General features: G+C 52.8%; 2 protein-coding genes across 5 annotated transcripts in view; both read left to right on the top strand.

The window, feature by feature from the left end:
* The first annotated feature begins 6,432 nt into the window (after positions 1 to 6,432).
* Kctd7 (potassium channel tetramerization domain containing 7) lies at positions 6,433 to 13,972 on the top strand. Of its 2 annotated transcripts, none has more exons than XM_070035616.1 (4): positions 6,433 to 6,708; positions 9,175 to 9,344; positions 12,296 to 12,434; positions 12,880 to 13,972. In XM_070035616.1, the coding sequence occupies exons 1-4, from the start codon at positions 6,565 to 6,567 to the stop codon at positions 13,258 to 13,260; spliced, it is 834 nt and encodes a 277-aa protein (XP_069891717.1). In that variant the 5' UTR covers positions 6,433 to 6,564; the 3' UTR covers positions 13,261 to 13,972. The 2 variants fall into 2 exon arrangements, with proteins under 2 accessions (XP_069891717.1, XP_069891716.1); XM_070035615.1 differs by having other exon boundaries at positions 12,296 to 12,474.
* An 8,098-nt stretch (positions 13,973 to 22,070) lies between these two features.
* Rabgef1 (RAB guanine nucleotide exchange factor 1) overlaps positions 22,071 to 22,331 on the top strand; it is a 40,369-nt gene continuing 40,108 nt past the window's right edge. For 2 of the 3 annotated variants that reach the window (XM_070035614.1, XM_070035611.1), the window contains exon 1: positions 22,078 to 22,150. The gene's annotated coding sequence lies outside the window, so the exon portion shown is untranslated. Of the gene's footprint in view, positions 22,151 to 22,331 lie in introns of all 3 variants that reach the window. The other variant, XM_070035613.1, reaches the window with a different exon arrangement.

Genomic DNA, 22,331 nt, shown 5'->3' with positions numbered 1-22,331 from the left:
TTGTATAAAGATGAAGTATATTCAGTTGAATCAAGGGCAAGTTCTGTTGGCCAAATTCAAGAAGTGCCAACTGAGTAGAGCTGAGTGCTATAGTGCACACCTGTAATCCCATTGCCCAAGAAGCAGAAGCAGGAGAAACATGAGTTCCAAGCCAGCCTGGACCATATAAAGAGACCCTGTTTTTTAAGGTACCAAGGACTGGGGTATAGCTCAGTGGTACAGTACTTGCCTGGCATGTATAAGGCTATGAGTTCAAACCCAAGCTTTGGGAGGGGCAGGAACGAGCTGACTGGTGTAAGGGAGAAGGGTAGACATGTGGTGTGAAGCTGGGGGGCAGGGACAGGCTGGCTCCAGTGTGTCTGTGCTGTAACTACTACCTTCCTTGCAACCGCCATCTTTACACAAGTGTGGAAGTCACCATGATGGTGGAGTAACAATTTTGTTAAGTACCACCTATGAATGTAGTAATTGGTGGGTAAAATAGTGTGTGCAAAAAAAGAGGTACACCAGCTGCCCTTAGTTAGACTTTGTCAGTGTCAAACAAGAACAATAGACATTAAACTCCTATTTCAAGCACTACCTAGGAACACACACGCAGCATTACTGACTCAAAGCTGGCTGGTTGATGATGAAGAAGGCTGGGCAAGACTCCTTCCACTTCTTCATTTTTTTTTTTTATAATTCCTATGCTTTTTTTATTTAATTTAATTTTATTTGTGAACATACTGTACAGAGGGGTTACAATTACATGGGCAGGATAATGCGTACATTTCTTACCAAGCATTGCAGCCTCCTCCTTTGTTTACCCTTCACATCCCTTCCCAGCCTCCCCCCTCCCCCCTACTTCTTCATTCTTGTACTGGGGTTTGACCTCAGGGTTTTGCACTTGCTTGACTTGCTTGCTCAACTTACATTCTACCACTTGACCACACCTTCAGTTTGGCTTTGTGCTGGAGGTGTGGTTATTTTGGAGCTGGAGTCTTTTTGTTGTTGGTGGTGGTGGTTGTGAGGCTTGAACGCAGGATCTGGGTGCTCTCCTTGAACAGCTCCATTTCCAGTTTTCTGGGAGTTAATCAGAGATAAGAATTTCATGGGGCATTGTAACAATGAGATGTACAAGATGTAGAAAAGGAACTTTACAACTTTTGGGGGGAGGGAAGAGTTAGGGAAGTAGGGAAGGAAGGGATGGTAGGGAAAAAACAAAGGAGGAGGTAACAATGTTCAATAGGAAATGTACTCATTACCTTACTCATGTAACTGTAACCCCTATGTACAGTATGTTTTCAATAAAAAACATATACAAAAAAGAAAAAAAAAAAAAAAAAAAAAAAAAGAATTTCATGGGGACTTTTCTGCTCAGGCTGAATTTGAACCGCGATCCTTAGATCTCATCCTCCTAAGTAGCTAGGATTATAGGCATGAGCCACTAGTGCCCAGCTGGAGTTTTATGCTAATCTAGAATAGAGATTTTCAGATTTCAGCCTCTTGAGTAGTTTAGGATTAGACATGAACCACCAGCACCCAGCAATCTTTTTTTTTTTTTTAAATTTTAAAATTTTTTTTGTGCCAGCCGGGCGCCGGTGGCTCACGCCTGTAATCCTAGCTACTCAGGAGGCTGAGATCTGAGAATCGCGGTTCAAAGCCAGCCCGGGCAGGAAAGTCCGTGAAACTCTTATCTCCAATAAACCACCAGAAAACCGGAAGTGGCACTGTAGTTCAAGTGGTAGAGAGCTCGCCTTGAGCTGAAGAGCTGAGGGACAGCGCCCAGGCCCAGAGTTCAAGCCCCATGACCGACAAAAAAAAAAATTTTTTTTTTGTGCCAGGCCTAGGACTTGAGTTCTAGAATTCGGTGTTGTTTCTAACTTCTTTGCTCAAAGCTAGTGCTCTATCATTTGAGCCACAGCTCCACTTGACTTTTTATGGTTAATTACTAAGAGTCTCAGACTTTCTTATCTGGGCTGGCTTTGAGCTATTGGTTTAGATCTCAGCTTCCTGAGTAGCTAGGAATATGTGTGAGCCCATCTGTTTAAATGTACAATTTCTGGGCTGGGAAGGTGGCTCAGTAGTAGAGCGCTCGCCTTGCATGCTCGAGGCCCTGGGTTCGATTCCTCAGCACCACATAAGCAAAAAGAAAAAAGCCGGAAGTAGCGCTGTGACTCAAGAGGTAGAGCACTAGCCTTGAGCTGAAGAGCTGAGGGACAGCGCCCAGGCCCAGAGTTCAGGCCCCATGACCGGACCAAAAAAAAAAAAAAAAAAAGTACAATTTCTTCCTTTGCATAAAGCTTTGGACATAGCCAGATATCATAGTACATGCCCATAATCCTAGAAGCAGATTCAGGAGGATTGTGAGTTCCAGGCCAGCCCAGGCTACACAGTGAGACCCTGTTTTAAAACAAAGCTAGGCACTGGTGGCTCATGCCTATAATCCTACCTACAGGAGGCTGAGATCTGAGGATTACCAAAGCCAGCCTGGGCAGGAAAAGTCTGTGAGACTCTTATCTCCAATAAACTGCCAGAAAACCAGAAGTGGTGCTATGGCTCGAGTGGTAGAGTGCTTGCCTTGAGCTGAAGAGCTCAGGGACGTGCCCAGGCCCCATGACTGACAAAAGAAAACAAAATTGGAAGCAAATCTGAATTTCTAGGGGGGTATCTGGGCATTTGTCAGGCCAAGTTAGTGCTTTCAGGACTGAATTGCTTCCCTACATGTTCAGTAGTGTTCAGCAGAGGTGTAGTGTCTAACATGGCGTATCTAGTGCTACCTTACTCTGCACTGGACATGAGGAGAGATCCTTTCTGTTACCTTGGGGCTTGAGTCCTAACAAAAAAGCTCAGTATTTTGACTGTTCAATATGTGTGGGTGGGCATTTAATCTTGCTAAAACAATAAGTAACTTTTATTCTTTCAAGAGTTTGCTGGTTGTTACAGAAGATCCATAATTCAGTGAATTTTTCCAGTGAAACCACTTTTGTGTTGGTTATGGGCTGCAGAAATGGCAGCCAGCCTTGCTCTGAGATGGAAGCCATCACATGCCCCCTGTTGGCCAAACAGATACTCCCATGAGTGGTCAAAGCTTTCTCTACATTTGCAATGTATTTATAAGGACAAAAAAAAGGAAGCAGCTCTTTGAGAAGAGAGGATTTAGTGACATGGGGCACACTCACATCATTTAGTACCACCTGCTAATGAAGTGCAATGTGGGAAATTATTTAACACAGAAAAGGCTTGTTTAATAATAGATATAAATTTGAGTTGTTTAGTATGAACCCCCCCTTTTTTTTTGGGGGGGTCGTGGGACTTGAACTCTGGGCCTGAGTGCTGTCCCTCAGCTCTTCAGCTCAAGGCTAGCACTCTATCACTTGAGCCACAGCACCACTTCCAGTTTTTTTTTGTGTGATTCATTGGAGATAAGAATCTCATGGATTTTCCTGCCTAGGCTGGCTTTGAACCGTGATCCTCACATCTCAGCCTCCTGAGTAGCTAGGATTACAGGCATGAACCACTGGTGCCCAGCTGAACCCATGTCTTGAGGGGTAGATGAAGTTGCCCAGGCTAGCCTCAAACTTGTATAAATGCTTGACAACCTCTAATAACCTTATAGATTATTTTAACTCTGTACTGCTCTTGGTCTAGTGTTACCCTGTATCTTAAGTTACCTAAAAAATAAAACAAAAAAGGGCTAAGCAAGGCTCAAGTAGTAGAGTACTTGCCTAGTGAACACAAGGCCTGGAGTTGAATCCCTGGTCCTAGAAGGATTGAAGGAAGGACATGGAGGAGGGAAGAAGAAAGGTAAAGAGTCCATGGGGCCCACGTCATTTTGAGTGTGACACTGAGCTCACAGCAGCAGTTTGTCATGCACAACACGGGAGGATAATTAAAATTCATCAATAGTGATGTGCCATCCACTTGGAGTCAACAGCTCAAATCAGGCTGTGTTGTCTAGAGATGGATACATCGGAGGATGAAGGAGGAAAACTGGTTGTCAGTCAGGCCAGTGATCTCAGAAGGTCAAGGCAGACTTCATGGGGAGCTGCCAGGGTTCTAGCTCTTGATTAGTGGGTGGTTATATAGGGTCTTTTTTTCTGGTCCTGGGGCTTGAACTCAGGGCCTGGGCAGTGTCCCTGAGCTGCTTTTGCTCAAGGCTAGTGTGCTACCATTTGAACCAAAGTGCCACTTCCAGCTTTTTCTGAGTAGTTTATTGGAGCTAAGAGTCTCATGGACTTTTCCACCCTGCTGGCTTTGAACCGTAATCCTCAGATCTCAGCTTCCTGAGTAGCTAGGATTACAGGTGTGAGCCACTGGGGCCCAGCTATGGAGTCTTTCCAATGACACTTCACACTGCACATGCTTTTCCTTTTTCTGTACTGTATATCCCTACCAGACAGAAACCCTGCCCATAATGATGCACACAGTATTTGGGAGGGAGAGGCATGAGATGCATGTGCTGGTTGTATTAGGAACATTGTGTTTCATTTATTATCTATAATTGTTTAAAATATTTAAATCAAGATTAAAACCCAAAGAGGGTTATATGGAAAACAGATGCTTTCTCCCTCCACCCCCTTCTTTCTTTTTTGGAGACAGTCTTATGATATAGCTCAGCCTGGCCTCCAAATGGTGATTCTCTTGCCTCTTAAATGCTGGGATTATAGTGTGCCACCATGCTTGGCTCCCTCCTTCCTTCTTCCTTCCTTTATTCCTCCTTCCTTCCTCCCTTCCTTTCTGTCCTGGGGCTCGAACTCTGGGCCTGGGCAGTGTCCCTCAGCTCTTCAGCACTTCCGGCTTTTCTGCTTATGTGGTGCTAAGGAATTGAACCCAGGGGCTCATGCATGCAAGGCAAGCACTCTACCACTGAGCCAACTTCCCAGCCCCTCCTCCTTTCACTTTATTGTTCATATAAGTATAAAATATTCAACAAAATTAGAGATCAGGATCTGAATCAGCACTTTTTTTTTTCACATTCAAAAGTGTGTGTATTTTCCCTAAAAAGGAAAAGAAGGGGCTGGGAAGGTGGCTCAGTGGTAGAGCGCTTGCCTTGTATGCACGAGGCCCTGGGTTCGATTCCTCAGCACCACATAAGCAAAAAGTGGTGCTGTGGCTCAAGTGGTAGAGTGCTAGCCTTGAGCTGAAGAGCTGAGGGGCAGCGCCCAGGCCCAGAGTTCAGGCCCCACGACCGGACCCCCCCCCCTCAAAAAAAGGAAAAAAAAAATGTCTAGTGGAACACCACATCTGTAATCCTGCTACTCAGGAGGCTGAGTCTGAGGATCTAGGTTCAAAACCAGCCCAGGCAGGAGAGTCCTTGAGACTCTTGTCTCCAGTTAACTGCGGAACAAGCCGAAGTAGAGCTGTGGCTCAAGTGTTAGGGCACTAGCCTGGCACAGAAAAGCTCAGGGCCCTGAAAACGCGATGGACACGGGCCGTCCCATCCCACCCTGGGACTCCTGGATGCTGTGGAGGTTCGCAGGGGTGAGGCCCACCTGCTGAGGGGAGAACAGGGCGCTGGTCCCCGCCACCCCTCGTCCAGTTAAAGATCCGAACCCGCCTTCGCCTCCACGCCTAACATAACAGATGCTCTAGTGCGCGGCCTTGCCCTGGAGTCCCGGGGATCCCCGGTGAGGACCGGAGGTGCGGGCGCGCGCACACGGTCCCCAGTGAGGTCAGGAGATGAGGGGAACGCCCGGGCCCGCCCTCGCGAGGGCCACCACTCGGGGCCCTCGCACCCGCAGCGCCAGGATTACGGGGGCGGGCGGGGGTGACCCGCGGTGTCCCGGGCTGCGGGGCCTCTGAGGGACTGCGACGGCCCAGCCTACGTCTCGCTTGGGCTCCGGTCAGCGCGGCGGCGATCAACTGGGGGACGGGATATGGAAACGTCTCGGGTCGACACCCGCCCCGGGGCTCGCTGCGTCCGCGCACGGGAACGGCCGGCCGGTCTCCTCCTGGGCCGCGGGTCGTCGCTGTCTCTGTTCCCTGAACGAGGAGAGCAAAGGGGAACGCGGCCAGCTCCACCCGCGGCCGCAGTGACTTCGGCTCCTTCAGGAACCCCGCACCACGGCCCGGAGGGACGCGCTCTTTCCCGCGGCGCCCACCCCGCTCCGCGGCCCCACGAGACTTCTTCCTCCCCAGGCGCCCACCCCGCACCGCGGCCCCACGGGACCGGACGCGGCCCACCCCGCAGCGCGCCCCCGCCCACCCACCCGCAGGAGCGGGATGGATGGAGAGCGCGCGCCCGCTGGCCAGACAGCCAATCAGAACGGGGCAGGCCAGCGGGCGACCTCCCATTGGCTTCCCGGGCGCAGGCGGAGCGCGCAGCGGCGCTGACTGGGCAAGCCGCCTGCCAATCTGGGCGGGGCTGAGGCGAGCCCTGCCAGTGGCCGGAGGCGGCCGGGTCAGGCCCGCGGCCCGCAGTCGGCGCGGAGGTCCGCACTGAGCAGCCGCCGCCCTCTCCTGCGCGCGTGCTCAGGCTCCCGGCGTCCCCCGCCGCGTCATGCCTGGCGCCGCTCGGCTCTAGAGCCCGGGGCCACCATCCTCGCCTGCCTGAAGCCGCGCCCACCGCCCAGAGCCAGAGGGATGGTGGTAGTCACGGGGCGGGAGCCAGACAGCCGTGCGCCCGACGGCGCCATGTCCAGCTCCGACGCCGAGGACGACTTTCTGGAGCCGGCCACACCGACGGCCACGCAGGCCGGGCCCGCGCTGCCCCTGCTGCCCCAGGAGGTACCAGCCGGTCGGGTGGGGCGGGAGCAGGTGCGGGGAGCCGACCTGGTGGACCAGCCCGGGCTGTGCGCCCCGCCCCGTGGGACCCTGTGGCATCCTGCCCGCCCACCGGGCTGCTGGCTCCAGCCCTGGTCCCCCCACGCTTCCCGCCCGTGTGGCCCGAGGCCGTGGGAGGGGTCCTCGGACCCTCAAGAGGACAATAACTGCTGGCAGAGTCCAAGAGCAGGGGCTCCAGCTGGGCTGCGCCAAGGGGGTCCACGCCCACCCTGACCCCGTGCCCCAAGTCCTCCCCAAGCCCTCAAGGAGGTGTGCGGAGGGGTCCACGCCCACCTAGGGGCTCAGAGCCTGGGGTCCCAGGTGCGAGGAGGCATCCACGCCCACCTGGGACCCTGAGCTCCCTTGCCCACATGCTGAGAGGTGCATCCTTCCCTGTGACACTGCGACCCTAACTCCTGAATGACCCTCAGGTGGGAAAGAGGCGCCCCAAGTCTGGGAGGCCAGAAAAGAGGTAGACACTGACCCAGGAGACCCAAGGCAATGGTGAGTCAGGAGAGTATGAAACATGGAGATGGACAGAGCCCCAGGGGGCTGGGCCAGGCGAGGCTCCCCGCAGGGATGGGCCGTGTTGGGAACCCTGAACTCCCCACTTCCTGGGAAAGTTGTGAAAATAAGCAAAATTCTGGACATGCCTTCGGGGAAAGAAGCCAATAGAGACACAGTGGTGCTATTTTTTGTGTTGTCATTGGGGACGAGTGTGGTTTGAAGGAAAATACCCAGAGCCTCAGGCTGAAGGCCGGCCCTGAGTGCCAGCTGCCCCACGGGCCAGTCAGATTGCTGCCTATGAGCTCCCAGACTGCTTGCCATTTCTTATGTTCTTCCTGGTTTCTTTAATAGAGCAGACGCAAGGTTGTATGGAACATCTCTGGAAAAGGTTCTTAAGAGGCTCAGAGTGTATGTAGCTCTTGAGTCCTTGGCAGTGTTGGAATTGGTGAAGGGTCCTGGTATAGAAGTAGGGACAAGAGAGGCAGGACTGAAAAGTCTGTTTGTTCCCTTCCTTCCTCATGCAAGCCAGATCTGGGGTTGGTTCTGGTTAAGCATTCTGTAAGCCAGGTTTGGAATAGGCATTGTTAAGGATTCTGTAAGCCTGGCATGGGGTAGGTTCTGTTTAATATGTTTGGATCCTACCAAGGACTGCTGTACAAAGGATGTGGAAGCTGGGAAAGGAGCTGCAGATAATAGAAGAGTTAGACTAGAGCCAGAGAGAGGCCGTGACCTTGAAGAGAATGCACCGGGTTAAAGTTTTAGTTGACTTGAAGGAAGTTTGTGGGAAAGTTACAACTAGCCACATTTCTTTCAGTTATAAACCATAGAAACCACAAGCAATAGAAGACATTAAAAGGAAGAAGAAGGGAAGGAAAAAAACCAGCTGAGCTTTCAAGGAGGTGCCTTGAGCTTCCCAGGACAAATCTTTTTTGCTGGTACTAGGCCTTGAACTCAGAGCTCTTGGCTGGAGCTCGGCCACTTGAGCCACATTTGCACTTCCAGCTTTTTGCTGGTTACTTGGGGGTAAGTTTCTTATAGATTTGTCTGTGGTATGTGGCTCTGAACCTCAATTCTCAGATCTCAGTCTCCTGAGTTGCTACTATTACAGAAATGAGCCACCAGTGCCTGGCTTCCAGGGAAAATGTTTTCTTTTTCTTGACTGCATCCAGTTCTGGCCTCTACAACCTTATCTGAGCTGGAGATGAATCACTGCAGACTAAGCAGGAGAGAAATGGTGTGAATTTAGAGAATACAGAATATAGGGGATGAGGATTGACTGCCTGGATGCAGTCAGCCAACATCTGCTGAGTTCACAGACCCCTGACTGGCAGAAAGTCTTTCCCTGCCCGTGGGAAGCATGGCACCCAGAAGAAAGGGTTGACAGAAGACAGTAATTACTCACATGGGGATTGGTCTGTAGGAGAGGCACTCTGGAGGAGCTGGGATGTGACTCTGGGCAGTGAACCTTCCAGGAGGACCTGGGGAGAGGCCTTTGGAGTGAGTGGATGTGGCTGTCTACTGTGGATTCTGCAGGGCCTGGGTATGAATTGGGAAAAGACACTCACCTGCCCAGAGCCTTTGTGCAGTGACCACCTGCCTCACTGGGTGGGTGATTTTGCTTGCTGGATAGAGGGATGGGGACCGTGGTGAGGACATTTGGGGCATAGGAGACAGGAGAGGCAGGACTGTAGATGCTAATTCAGGATGCCAGAGGAGGTGGTGACTGCTGAGAGGATGAGACGGGATGGAGGGGCCTGGCCTCACAGTGGTCTGGAGAGCGGGCAGGACTGGCAATGCGTATGTGTAGGGAAAAGGAGAGGAGAGGGGTTCAGACGGATGCTAGGGCTTGGGGTAACTGTGTAGGGTGGCACTGCTCAAGCTGGGGGATGGAGCAGGCTGAGACCTGTTGTGCTTCCGTTCCAGTTTCCTGAGGTCGTTCCCCTGAACATTGGAGGGGCCCACTTCACCACGCGCCTGTCCACGCTGCGGCGCTATGAGGACACCATGTTGGCGGCCATGTTCAGTGGGCGGCACTACATCCCCACAGATTCAGAGGGTCGCTACTTCATTGACCGCGACGGCACACACTTTGGGTATGTATCCTTCACTCGGCAGCCATGCAGGCGAGCTCTAGCATCGTCCCTAGTACCAGAGGAGGTTATGTATTGACGGTATTTAACCAGTGCACTTATAACCTGCTTTGCCAAAGGAAACAAGGACAGCTGGGGAACTCCGGGACACACACCACCAAGCCCAACGGGATGCACTGGGCCTTCTGAGGCCTCAGATTCAGCAGCGCATGGAGAGAACTTGCAGGCGAGGAAGGGCCACTCCTGGAGGGGAGCCTCCCCCCCCCACCAGGTGCAAAGCAGGCCTCCAGCTTCTTGCCAGGCATGAAGCTTCTTCAAGCCAGGCATTGTGGCACACACCTTTAATCTCAGTAAATCAGGAGATGGGACAGGAGGATTTCAAGTTCAAGGCCAGTCCTGGGTTACATAGTTAGACCCTGTCTCAAGGGAAAAAACAAACAAAAAAGATGAAGGAGGGCTGGGAAGGTGGCTCAGTGGTAGAGCGCTTGCCTTGCATGCCTGAGGCCCTGGGTTTGATTCCTCAGCACCACATAAGCAAAAAAAAAGAAAAAAGCCGGAAGTGGCGCTGTGGCTCAAGTGGTAGAGCGTTAGCCTTGAGCTGAAGAGCTGAGGGACAGTGCCCAGTCCCAGAGTTCAGGCTCCACGATCGGACCTCCTCTCCCCCCAAAAAAAAAAAGATGAAGGAAAGGCTCACAAAGGGTTGCCTTAATTTTGCCAAATAAATTTGTCATCGCTATAATTTTAACACTAAAACATGTTAAAAAAAAAACACAATCTAGAAAAAGGCTGTATCCATGAACACTGTAACTAAGTCTCAGGTTCCTGAGAAATGGTTACAGCCCCCTGTGTGCTGTCTATGAGGCTTAAGGGCTGCAGCGGGACCCTAGTCAGGTCACCCTTCCGAGAGTCTGGAATTCTCTGAATTTCAGTTTAACTCTGGAGATGACTTAAGAATTGACATGGTCCTTAAGCTTGAACCGCAGGTACAGGGAGGCAGAGCGTGTCTCAGTTGCCCCTGCGAGGAAGGTGGTCTTTGTCCTTAGGAAGGAGCCTCTGGCCAGTGAACTGACTTTACAGCTGTAATAATCCTTCATGACCATCCCAGGGGACCACGTGGAGGCAAGCAGGCACAGGAGAAAGATTATTATAAGGTTTATTATTAGAGGGGCCATATCTCCTGGGAGAGGGAACACATGGTGTCTGCCCCTATCCAAGTGGCAAGAAGGTCTGGGGGAGTTAGTGAGGTAGGTGTGTGTGCAGGTAGGTCTGGGCAGAGGGAGGGAATGGCCAGCTGTATGGTGGGAACTTTAGGGCAGGGAGGAACTCAGGTCTGGGTAGAGCTGAGGACTAGAGGTGGGGAGAATACTAACAGCAGCATGTGGGGTTTTTGGAGGTGAGAGCATCTGCGGCCTCTGGGAGTGAGAAAGCACGTGTCATATTGTTGTGGAACTATAAAAAGGTTCTTGTTTCCAGGCTGCTTGGGAGGAAGAGGCTGGCCCCCATTGGCAGCACCCATAGTGCTCTTCCTGGTCCTTGCACTGTCTTGCAGAGCGCATGGGTGCTTGCTGAAGAGGCCCCAGAGGACACACAGAATGGGTGACTCGGATTCATTCCGGACTAGTGGTGCCTGTGTCTGGGGGCGGAGCTGCAGAGCTACAGAGCAGAGGGCTGGACAGGGCGTAGCAGAAAGCAGGCTACCGTGTACACATGCCTGGCCTGCAGTTCACCCGTGCAAGTACTTAAATAAAATAGGTGCACCAATCCCTTCCCAGTGCCCACCGTGCAGGCAATGCTGGCGGTACGGGCTTCCCATGGTGGGCTGAAGGCTCTGCTGAGGCCTGGCCTGTGTGGCCGTGGGCTGGGTCAGCAGGTCATACTAATGGCAAGGATGGGACGTGTAGAATTCCGGGCTGCTGGTGGGGCAGAAAGTGCCACAGCTCATCTTGTGAACCCTCTACCACCTGTGACCAGCAAGCACAGCTGAAGAGCCAGGCGGGAGTGGCCAGGGCAGCTCTCCTCAGAATAGCCCTGAACTGGTCACAGCCCAAGTGCCCACCGTCAAGGGCAGCTAAGCCACAGCAGAGGCAAACACTGTCATGTCCAGCGGGGGCAACCCAGAGATCCTTCACTGAGGGGAGGAAGTCAGCTACAGAGAGGACATTCTGTGATCCCACTTGTAGGAAAAGGAGGAGCTGCAGTGGCTGCCCATCAGTAGGGAGGGGGAGACACGGGAGGCAAGACACCCAGAGCCCAATCCATGGGGTGCTGTGTGCATATATTCCTGCTGTAAAATAACCAACCTGTACACTGAGGAGTACTAACCTGCATCCCAGTGCCGGTAGCGCACTCCTGTCATATTAGCTACTCAGAAACTGAGATCTGAGAATCATGGTTCGAAGCTAGCCTGGGCAGAAAAGTCTGTAAGACTCTTATCTCCAATAAACTACCAGTAAAAGCCCAGAAGTGGTGCTGTGGCTCCAGTGATAGAGCACTAACCTTAAGCAAAAGAAGCTCAGGGACAGTGCCCAGGCCTTGAGTTCAAGCCCCAGGACTGGCAAAAAAAAAAAAAAAAAAAGTACTCATTGGGGCTGGAGGTGCTGGAGGTGTGCTCTGAGGTGGCATGCTTGCCTGCAGCATGTGCGGGGTTCTGGGTTGCATCCCCAGCAGAGGAAAAAATAAAAACGACCACGTGTGCATGTATCGAATATTCATACTGAAGCCTGTGGAGGACTTGGTGCATCAGAGATCTTCTAAGCACTGCTCGGCCTGTTGGCTGGTCTGATTTCCTCATGGGGAGGTAGTTCATTGTTCTTGTGCTGTCCTGCAGTGGGAGGGACATGGGAACCAAGGGGCTGTGTCCTCTTGGTGCTGGTGGGGATGCTGGTACTGTGCTGAGTCCTCTGAGTGCTGGCTGCAGGGCTGTCCAATCCTCATGTCTCTTTCCTCTTGCTCAGAGATGTGCTGAACTTCCTGCGCTCGGGGGATCTGCCTCCGCGGGAGCGCGTGCGGGCGGTGCACAAGGAGGCCCAGTTCTATGCCATTGGGCCACTCCTGGAGCAGCTGGAGGACATGCAGCCGCTGAAGGGCGAGAAGGTGCGCCAGGCCTTTCTGGGGCTCATGCCCTACTACAAAGGTGAGGGTTGTGTCTGGGGCCTGGCCTCCCAAGGTGGCTCCAAGCATTCTGGGGGACAGTGCCTGCAGGCTGCTTTCAGACGGCCAGCCTGGTCCTGGGGTGTGGAATGTGGGGTGGGGTGGGCCTAGTCCTGAGGTTGTGGAGCCAGGGGCCTCATCCTGGGTATGGGGTGGGGAGGCCTTGTTCTGGGGAGTGGGGTGTGGGGTCTCCTGGGGTGTGTGGGGTCTTTGTCTTGGGGCGGAGGGTGGGAGGGGCTTCACTCTGGGGTGGGGGGGAGCTGGGCCTTGTCCTGTGGCTGTGGGGTGGGAGGCCAGGCCCCTGCTAGAGCCCCTACTCGTGCAATTGGACTCTCCCTCCTGCCCGTGCCGCCCCTGCCCGATGATGGGTGCTGTGCTCACCCCACAGAGCACCTGGAGCGGATTGTGGAGATCGCCCGGCTGCGTGCCGTGCAGCGCAAGGCCCGCTTTGCCAAGCTCAAGGTCTGTGTCTTCAAGGAGGAGATGCCGGTCACCCCGTACGAATGCCCACTCCTCAGCTCCCTGCGCTTTGAGCGTGGCGACAGCGACCGGCAGCTACTGGAGCACCACTGTGAGGTGGACGTGTCCTTTGGGCCCTGGGAGGCTGTGGCTGATGTCTACGACCTGCTGCACTGCCTGGTCACCGACCTGTCGGCACAGGGTCTCACGGTGCACCACCAGTGCATCGGTGTGTGTGACAAGCACCTGGTCAACCACTACTACTGCAAGCGCCCCATCTACGAGTTCAAGATCACCTGGTGGTGAGTAGCTGGGGCCTGCACCCTCCTGGGTGATGACACGGCCGGAGGCTCTGCACCAAGAGACAGATGCAGCGGCAGTCGGCCCTCAGCCCTCGGCCCTCAGTGTGTGCTGAGGCTCAGCAGCCCTCATGGGCACAGGGGACCGGTGAGTGTTTGTTACCTGCTCCACCTTTCAAGAATGTCTTCCCACATTAGAGCCTCATTGCTGACAGTGCCCTGTTTAGGCATCCCTTCTGTGCTTTGTGGAGCACAAGGTGTTTGCCCTGCTGAAGAAGAACACGTTTTCCTCCCAGTGTACTCCTCCTCCCAAAGAGTAGTCCCTCAGTTGTCTAAGGATGCAGAAAGGCCCTCTCCCCAGCCCGGGTCCCTCACCACTCTCTGGAGACTCAACCTGGGTTGCAGAGCCCCGTACCAGTCTGGCCTTAGAAAACTACCATGTTTACAGCCCTGCCTCAGGGCCTGGGCTCCTGCCTTCCACCAGCCACCCCGCCTTCTCCCAGCTGCTATGATCCCTGAAGATGAGCGACAAGACACCTGGGGCTCCTGCCACCTGAAGTGTGACACTGAGCGATCCCTGCTCTGCAAGGAGTGTTCCCATTTGGGGAAGAAGAGGCAGGGCTGGTGGGAGCCCCGGCTGCAGAAAGAAAGTGGCAGAGCCCCTGCCTGTGAGTCCCAGGCTGCAGTGGGGATGACTGTGTGGCGGCCATGTGCTCCTGCTGGCCACATCTGGACTGCTCAGCCTGTGGAGGGGAGTGGCGTGCTTCAGCACAGTGCAACACTCCAGCTGTTGAAGAGAGATTTTCTATCTGTAAAACAGGTGACTTGGTCTAAGGCACAGTCAGGCAATGTGGAGGAAGGAAGGGTGGAAGACAGCACCTCTTGAAGAAGAGAATGTTCTCCCAGGGCTGGAGGTGGGCCTGGACATTTGTTGTGTGAGGGGCTCTAACTTTGCGCCCCTGTTTCACTCTTATGTAGGAGAACATGGGTGGGGATGGTCTCAGAGCGAAGGCCTGCCCTCCGTGTTCTCTCATCTCAGTGTGGTTCTCAGAAACAAATGCTGCTCTCTCTTCTGGGGCCCATGACTCTACTTGGCATGTAACACCGTGACTTTCTTTCTTTCTTTCTTTCTTTTTTTTTTTATAATGGTGCTGGGGATTGAACCCAGGGTCCCATACATGCAGACAAGTGTTATGCCAACTGAGCCAAGCTCCTTCCCCTTTGCTTTAGTTGTTCATAAGGTAGAATCTCATTAATGTCACCCAGATTGGCCTTGAACTATTGATCCTTCTGCCTCTGCCTCCTGAGTAGCTCTGATTTCAGGGGTATGCCACCACACCCAGCCCTATCCCATGACTCTTGGCTTGTTCTTTTCTTTTCTTTTCTTTTTTTGTCAGTCATGGGGCTTGAACTCTGGGCCTGGGTGCTGTCCCTCAGCTCTTCAGCTCAAGGCTAGTGCTCTACCACTTGAGCCACAGCGCCACTTCTGGTTTTCTGAGTTTTATTAGAGGTAAGAAGAGTCTCACGGACTTTCCTTCCTGGGCTGGCTTTGAACTGTGATCCTAAGATCTCAGCCTCCTGAGTAGCGAGGCGTGAGTGTTTCACTTGCTGTGGTTGTAGCTACTTGCAGCTTAATGTATGTACAGACAGCAGGTGACTAGGTTTTTCTATAATCTAGCCTTGGCCTTCTTGCCACTCTTGTCACCAAACCATTCAGCACCTGGCAAGTCAGAGCTCACCCAGGAAACACAGGGAGAAACTGGAGTCCTGCTTGGAGTTACAAAGATGCTAGGTTGACTGCTATTCCTGTGTCTCTTTCTCTTACTGAAGATGCCCCTGCCTTGCTGGTCCTCTGAGTTGCCCTCATGGTGATTCGTGAGGAGAGGAGGCCCTGGGTCACTAGGGCAGGCAGAGGGGACACTGGCAGCTGGCTTAGAGCACTTTCTTTCCCTCACCTCCTTTCTCCTTGCCTCTTCTTCCTTTTTTCTCCCCTCTCCCCTTCCTTTTTCATCCCCTCTATTCTTTTTTTTTCTTTATGTTTTACTCAAGTTTAAGGGTGGATCAGACCTTGTACTGAATTCTCTTGTAGAAAGTCTGAACATTTCTGAGGCTAGACACAGTAGCTCGTATCTACAATCCCAACTACTAGGAAGGTGGAAATAGGATTGTTGTTTGAGGCAGTCCAGGCAAAGCGTTAGGGCCTATCTAAAAGAGAAAGCCAGGTGTAGTGGCTCACATCTATAATCGTAGTCACATGAGCAGAGTAAGTAGACAGATTGTGCTTACAGGCCAGCCATGGCAAAAACACAAGACCCTGTCTGGAAAATAAAGCAAAAGGGGTGTAGTGTAGTTAAGTTGGTAGAGTGCTTTTCTGGCAAGCACGAGGCCCAGAGTTCAATACTGTATACTACCCCAATAAATAAATACATAAATACATAAATATATTCATGGGTTTTCTTTTTTAAAAAGCTTTTAACCCAGCAACTTTCCTCCTTCTTCATGGCAATGCGAACTTCACTTTGTACTGAATATGTGTTTGTTTGGTGAAGTCCTGATTCCTGGGTGGAATGGGTCCAAGTGGTAAAGTACTTGTAGGAGGCCCTGGGCTCTGTCTGCAGTACTTCATGCATCATGTGATATTCACCACCAGCCTCTTAGTCTTCAACCCTCTCCACTATCTAAAACTTGCACAAAGGGCTGGGAATGTGGCTTAGTGGTAGAGTGCTTGCTTAGTATGCATGAAGTCCTGGGTTCAATTCCTCAGTACCACATAAACAGAAAAAGCCAGAGGTAGTGTTATGGCTCAAGTGGTAGAGTGCTAGCCTTGAGCAAAAGAATCCCAGGGGCAGTGCCCAGGCCCTAAGTTAAAGCCCCATGCACATGGTCGTAAGAGTTTGTGGCCTGTTGGCCATTCTGTGGCGAAAACTCCAGGAAGCGGCTAAAATGTGCTATCAGATGTGGATATGGTGTTCCCCTACAGGATCATTTTTTTCTTTGGTCAGTGTGGATCCTGAATTCTGAGCCTAGGTGTTGTCCCTGAGCTCTTCAGCTTTAGGCGAGCATTCTACTTGAGCCACTGCACCACTTCCAGTTTTCTGGTGGTTTATTGGAGATCAGAGTTTCACAGACTTTCCTGCCCTGGCTGGCTTTGAACTACGATCCTCGGATCTCAGCCTTTGGTGTAGCTAGGATTACAGATGTGAACCGACAGCGCCTGGCTACAGAATCATCTTTGTGGAGGTCCCCTGTGGAGGTCATCTCTGTGGAGGTCCCTCTGTCTGGGCTCTGCCCAGCAGTGAGTGGCCAGGCTCATGTGTTGGAGAGGGATGGATGGCAGTGGTGGAAAGGGTATATGTTCAAAGAATTGAGGGCACAGGGCTGTAAATGTGTCATCTGAACAGGGACTGTTGACTCTGGAAAGGCAAGGGGCTGTGGCTGCCCTGCTCCATCTTCTTGGGACCGAGCTTGCTGCTGCAGGGACATGGACCCCAATCCAACTCAGTGCAAAACCCAGCAGTAATGGAAAGGATGGAGACACAATCCTGCCCAGTGGCCATTTCACCCACCTCTGTCCACAGGGCCTGGTGCAGCCAGCCATGGAAAGCTGGCTGTGCTCTGGAACTTTCTATCCCTTCTCTGGGCTCATGCGTGGTGGGGTCTTTCTCTTCTGAGCCACTACTGGAAGACCAGGAACCCATGTTTGCAAAGCGTGCTGATTGGGTGACACTAGGAGGAAGAGCCTGGGCCAGGCGCCCCGTGCGGGCAGGAGGCCCACGCGGGGAAGAGGACCCGCGGTGCAGCGCGGTCAGCTGTTGCCTAGTGTGCAGCGTCTCAGCCTGATGCCCCTCCGGATCAGGGGGCTGGTCTGGACGGGGGAGGCCCGTGGGCTCTGAAAGAAGTCCCTGGCACGCGGTGGGCGCGGAGGTGGCGCCGAAGCCTCCGGTGGCTTCAAAGACAAAGGCCGGGGCCGCCCCTTCCTAAGACCTGTGCGGCCGGCGTCTGCCGTCAAGTGCGGCCCGCGCTGGAGGCTGTGTGCCTGGACCTCCGGGGCCCCCTGGCCTCGCCCCTTCTCCCACACAAGCTGAGATCCTTCCTTGTTAGAGAAGCCAGGCCACGGGGCGCGGGGCGGCGGCGAAGTTACCCATGCGAGTGTGAGGGTGCAGCCCAGGCTTGAGTGGGAAGGCGGGAGCTGAGGCCGACTGATGTGCCCACCACCTCAAAGGAGAGTACTGGCCTGCCTCCCGCCGCTCTCCAGCGCCCCTGCTGACCCAGCGGAGTGTCCGCTGGCAAGGACAACAAAGTCTATTTCAGAGTAAGTGACTGGTGATTTGGGGCCGATACCTGATGAGTGCGCGTGTGCGCGCACACCCACACATAGACTAATCCCATGTTTACACTTTCTAGCCCCTTCTCTTAGCTTAGACTATATATCCTAGCACCTGGAAGACATTGCCACCTACATGTCTGCTGGCCATCTCAAACACTGTGGTATTCCAGGCACTTCCTTCCATAGCTCTGTTGTATGTAGCAGGTACCCCAGCCAATCTAGTAACTTCCTGTATTGCTAAGAGGGTACTCATCCCTCTTAAGTTTCCGTTTCAGTGGAGTCATTATCTCCTCTGGCAGAAGTGGAACAATACCATTAAGCTAGTAGAGCATAGTGTCATGGCCCAAGCAACCAAACCATCCCTTTCATTCTGCACCCATGAGTCTGGGCCTTAGTAGAAACAGCACCATGTATGTAAGCTGCCATCTACAGGGGATCAAGGGTAGGCCTCGGTCACTTCTGAGCTGGCTGTGTACATTCGGAGATAACTGCAGGAACAACAAACATGGCAGCTTTGATTACACATGTGCCCTGCTCTGTGCCAGGAGACACGAGGCAGTAGCCCCACTGTTTCTTTTTTTTTTTTTTTTTTGGGTCTGGTCATGGGGCCTGAACTCTGGGCCTGGGTGCTGTCTCTCAGCTCTTCAGCTCAAGGCTAGCGCTCTGCCACTTGAGCCACAGCGCCACTTCCGGCGTTTTTTCTTTTTGCTTATGTGGTGCTGGGGAATTGAACCCAGGGCCTCATGCATGCAAGGCAAGCACTCTACCACTGAGCCACCTTCCCAGCCCAGTAGCCCCACTTTGTAAACAAAGAAGTTGGCTGGAGAAGTCCTGGAAACCACGTGCACTGGAAGTGTGAATGGAAGGGCTTTCTGCCTGGTGTGAGACCGGAGACTCCAGCCCCCTGCCTAGGACCTAAAGTGACCCCTGACCTGGCTGCCACAGAGAAAGGAATGGACAGCAGGCATCATTGGCCTGTCTCTGGGATGTGACTGATTCTCCTCTCCCCAGGCATATGGCTGTGGTTTTGGTGGCCAGTTCAGAATCTCTTCCCTCCAGCCTAATGTTCTTTCTTGATCTGCATCCTTACCTAACCGGAATCATTCCCACCTTTCACTTCTGCATCCCAGCCAAGATTTTTTTTATTAGTATAAATTATACAAAGGGGGGTTTTGATATTTCTGTGCACATAATGAGCTTTGAACCAGTTCACCCCCAATATAGGACTTTTTAATCTGGTTTGTTGGGATCTGATACAGAAACTGTCCAACCATAACCGCCTGTAACTTTTTTTTTTGGGGTCCAGTTGTGGGGCCTGAACCCTGGGCCTGGGCGCTGTCCCTCAGCTCTTCAGCTCAAGGCTAGCGCTCTAGCACTTGAGCCACAGCGCCACTTCCAGCTTTTTTCTTTTTGCTTATGTGGTATTGAGGAATCGAACCCAGGGCCTCAGGCATGCAAGGCAAGCGCTCTACCACTGAGCCACCTTCCCAGCCCAACTGCCTGTAACTTTTTTTTGTTTGAGACAATCTTGTTATAATAGTCCCAGCTGGCCTTGAAATCCCAGGTTCGTCTTGAACTCATGACTTCTTCTGCCTCAACTTCCAAGTGCTGGGATTGTGATGTGTCACCATGTCAGGCAACAGCTTATTTTCTGCAGTCTCTTAACAGGAAACCATGCGACAGAGAGCCTTTTGAGTTAACAGCCTTTCTGAAGAGTGACTGGGTAACCACTTCAACACTGCACCAATGTGATCACCCTTTCCTCTGTGAGGGAAGTCTACAAAGGAAAATCTCTTTGAAGCTAACACTATTTGCAAAGTTTACTCCTGGAAAACACAGTATAGATTACATTTTCCTAATATCTAGTGGATCACAGGAAAAGGTCTGGCTCATGGATTCTCCATTTACTCCTAAATTACCTTCTCTAATGGGATTTTCTCTTACCTTTCTTCCCTATTCCCTAGCCCACTGGTGTTTCAGCCAAAGAAAAGGAGCAGGGAGAAAGGAAAGGAAGCCAATGGACAGGGAAGAGGGATGGAGACAAGGCATGTGGAGATTCAGACATGAAAAACACAAGAGGGACAGCAGCTGACAGTCCAGTCACTACAGTACTGAGGTGGCCAGTGTCTTACATGAATTACAGATGAATTAGGAACATGTTTTTGCTTTTGAGTAGATCAAAAAGTATTTGGGGAGGGGTCGGGGGCTCATGACTGTAATCCTAGCTACTCAGGAGGCTGAGATGTTGAGTATTGTGGTTCAAAGCCAGACTGGGTGGGAAAATCCATCAGACTCTTATCTCCAATAAACCACCAGAAAACTGATAGTGGTGTTGTGACTCAAGTGGTAGAGCGCTTGCCTTGAGTTGAAGAGCTCAGGGACAGTGTCCAGGCCCAGAGTTCATCAAGCCCCAGGAGTGGAGGGGGAAAAAAAAGTACAACAGAATATGTGCATCTGTCTTTATTGAATTCCTTACCTGGTATGTGTAAAATCTGAGGCTGCCTAACCTATCTAACCCCCTTCACAGCTGTAGACACAGAAAAGAACAACTAAGACACTGGGTGGTCAGCTCTTACATTGTCTTGTTTCAGATGACCCCCAAAAGCCTGAATGTCTCCATTCATTGTCCTAAACCTGCAGTCACCTTCAATTAGAAACAGAAAGATCACCCGAGGATGTGAGCATCTGCCACAGGATGGATGGATCATATCATGGGAATGGATGATCCCCTCAAGCAATACAGTCTTCCCCAAACCAGCATTAGTCAATCTCCTTTCTATCAATCACTACTCATCTTTTTTTTTTTTTTTTTTGGGTCCGGTCGTGGGGCCTGAACTCTGGGCCTGGGCACTGTCCCTCAGCAATTCAGTTCAAGGCTAGCGCTTACCACTTGAGCCACAGCTCCACTTCCGGCTTTTTTCTTTTTGCTTATGTGGTGCTGAGGAATCGAACCCAGGGCCTTGAGCATGCAAGGCAAGCGCTCTACCACTGAGCCACCTTCCCAGCCTCATCTTTTTTTTTTTTTTTTGGTCAGTCATGGGCCTGAGTGCTGTCCCTCAGCTCTTCAGCTCAAGGTAGTGCTCTACCACTTGAGTTAGTGCCACTTCCGGTTTTCTGGTGGTTTAATGGAGATAAGAGTTTCACAGACTTTTCTCATGCTGGCTTTGAACCTCGATCCTCAGATCTCAGCCTCCTGAATAGCTAGAATTACCGGCGCCCAGCACTACTCATCTCTTTAATTGCATCTTGCTGGGCTGGACCTGTCTTGTTGTAACTCCTAGAGTTGGGCCTCCGGCCAACACCTCTTGTTACATGGAGTTAGACCGCACAGTGTTTGCATGTTGACTAGTTTCTTTCCATGTTGACTTTGGGCTGGGCCCCTCACTTGCTTTGTTACTGACAGGGTTTCCCTGTTTAGCCTTAGCTTTCAATCCTCCTAACTCAGCCTCTGTGAACCTTGACACCTTTCCTTCTTGATGTTTTATTTTGTCGGTTGTGGGGCCTGAACTCTGGGCCTGGGCACAGTCCCTCAGCTCTTCAGCTCAAGGCTGCCTCTCTACCACTTGAGCCATAGAGCCCCTTCTGGCTTTTTCTGCTTATGTGGTACTGAGGAATCGAACCCAGGGCCTCATGCATGCAAGGCAAGCACTCTACCACTGAGCTACCTTCCCAGCTCCCTTTTTGATGTCTTATAGTTGCCCTTCCCAACTCACTCTGGTCCACATGCCTACAAAACTCTGGCCCAGTTATTCACCAAGCAGCCTAACGGGCTCCATCATGTGTGTGTGTACCTTGGGGTTCGAGCCCAGAGCTTGAGTGCTGTTCCTGAACTGCTTTTGCAGTAAGGCTAGCTCTCTAGCATTTGAGCCACATCTCCACTTCCGGTTTTCTGGTGGTTAATTGGACAAGAGTCCCACGGACTTTCCAGTCCCGGTTGGCTTCGAACCGCGATCTTCACATTCCAGCCTCCTGAGTAGTTCGGATTACAGGGCGTGAGGCTTCCGGCGCAGGGCTGAGTGGTCTCTTATCTTTCTTTATTCTACAGTATTATGCCGGAGACGGCCTCATTCTCTAATTTATCCAGCCCCACTCGCGCGTGCGTTTTCGGGGGTCTCAACACCATTAAGTTCCTCTGCCTCCAGCTTTGGGCCTCCTGAGGCCGGGCAAGGCCGGGCCGAGCCTCCCCGCGGCTGCCTAACTGCTCCGCGCACGCCCCGTGAGCCCCGCAGAGGGTCGCGTCGAGCCCCCGCGCGCCGGAACCGGAAGCGGGGGAAGGCCGGGAAGCGCGTGTTACCGGCGCGTCGCCCGGCATCCTCGAGGATGCCCTCGTTCCCGGCCCCGCGGGCGTCTGGGCTTCCTTCACTCTAGCCTCAAGCCTCCACCTCGGCGTCCGTCCTCAAGCTGTCCAGTACCGGAAGTGACGCAATGCGTGCGCGACGCGAGGCATGACGTACCTGCGCGCGCCGGGGGTGGGGCGGAGGCGGGGCGCGAGGGGGGCGGGGACTGGAGACACCACAGCTACTCGAGCGACGCCGTGAGAGCGGCGGTCCGGACCCCGGTGAAGCGGCGGCCAGGTTCGGGGCGTGAGGGGCCGGGGGCCGGGGGCCGAGGGGCCGAGGGCAGGCTCTTACCCCGGGAGCGGGGCAGTAACGTCTCGGGTGCGGAGTGCTGGGTGTGGGTCCGCCCGTTCCCCCGAACGGCCCGGTACGCGGCGGCGCCTCCTGCCGCCCGGGCGGCCGTTGTCCGAGCGTCTCT

This window comes from Dipodomys merriami, unplaced genomic scaffold (assembly GCF_024711535.1).
Source record: "Dipodomys merriami isolate MVZ:Mamm:240054 unplaced genomic scaffold, mDipMer1.0.p SCAF_26, whole genome shotgun sequence".
Classification (NCBI taxonomy): Eukaryota; Metazoa; Chordata; class Mammalia; order Rodentia; family Heteromyidae; genus Dipodomys; species Dipodomys merriami.
The sequence above is the reverse complement of the archived record's forward strand: the minus strand, read 5'-3'. Positions and strand labels throughout refer to the sequence as shown.

Coding starts and splice junctions, on each gene's coding strand:
- Kctd7 (XM_070035615.1), top strand. CDS start 6,565: ATGGTGGTAGTCACGGGGCGGGAGCCAGACAGCCGTGCGCCCGACGGC. Junction 6,709..9,174: donor TGCCCCTGCTGCCCCAGGAG/GTACCAGCCGGT, acceptor CTTCCGTTCCAG/TTTCCTGAGGTCGTTCCCCT. Junction 9,345..12,295: donor CGCGACGGCACACACTTTGG/GTATGTATCCTT, acceptor CCTCTTGCTCAG/AGATGTGCTGAACTTCCTGC.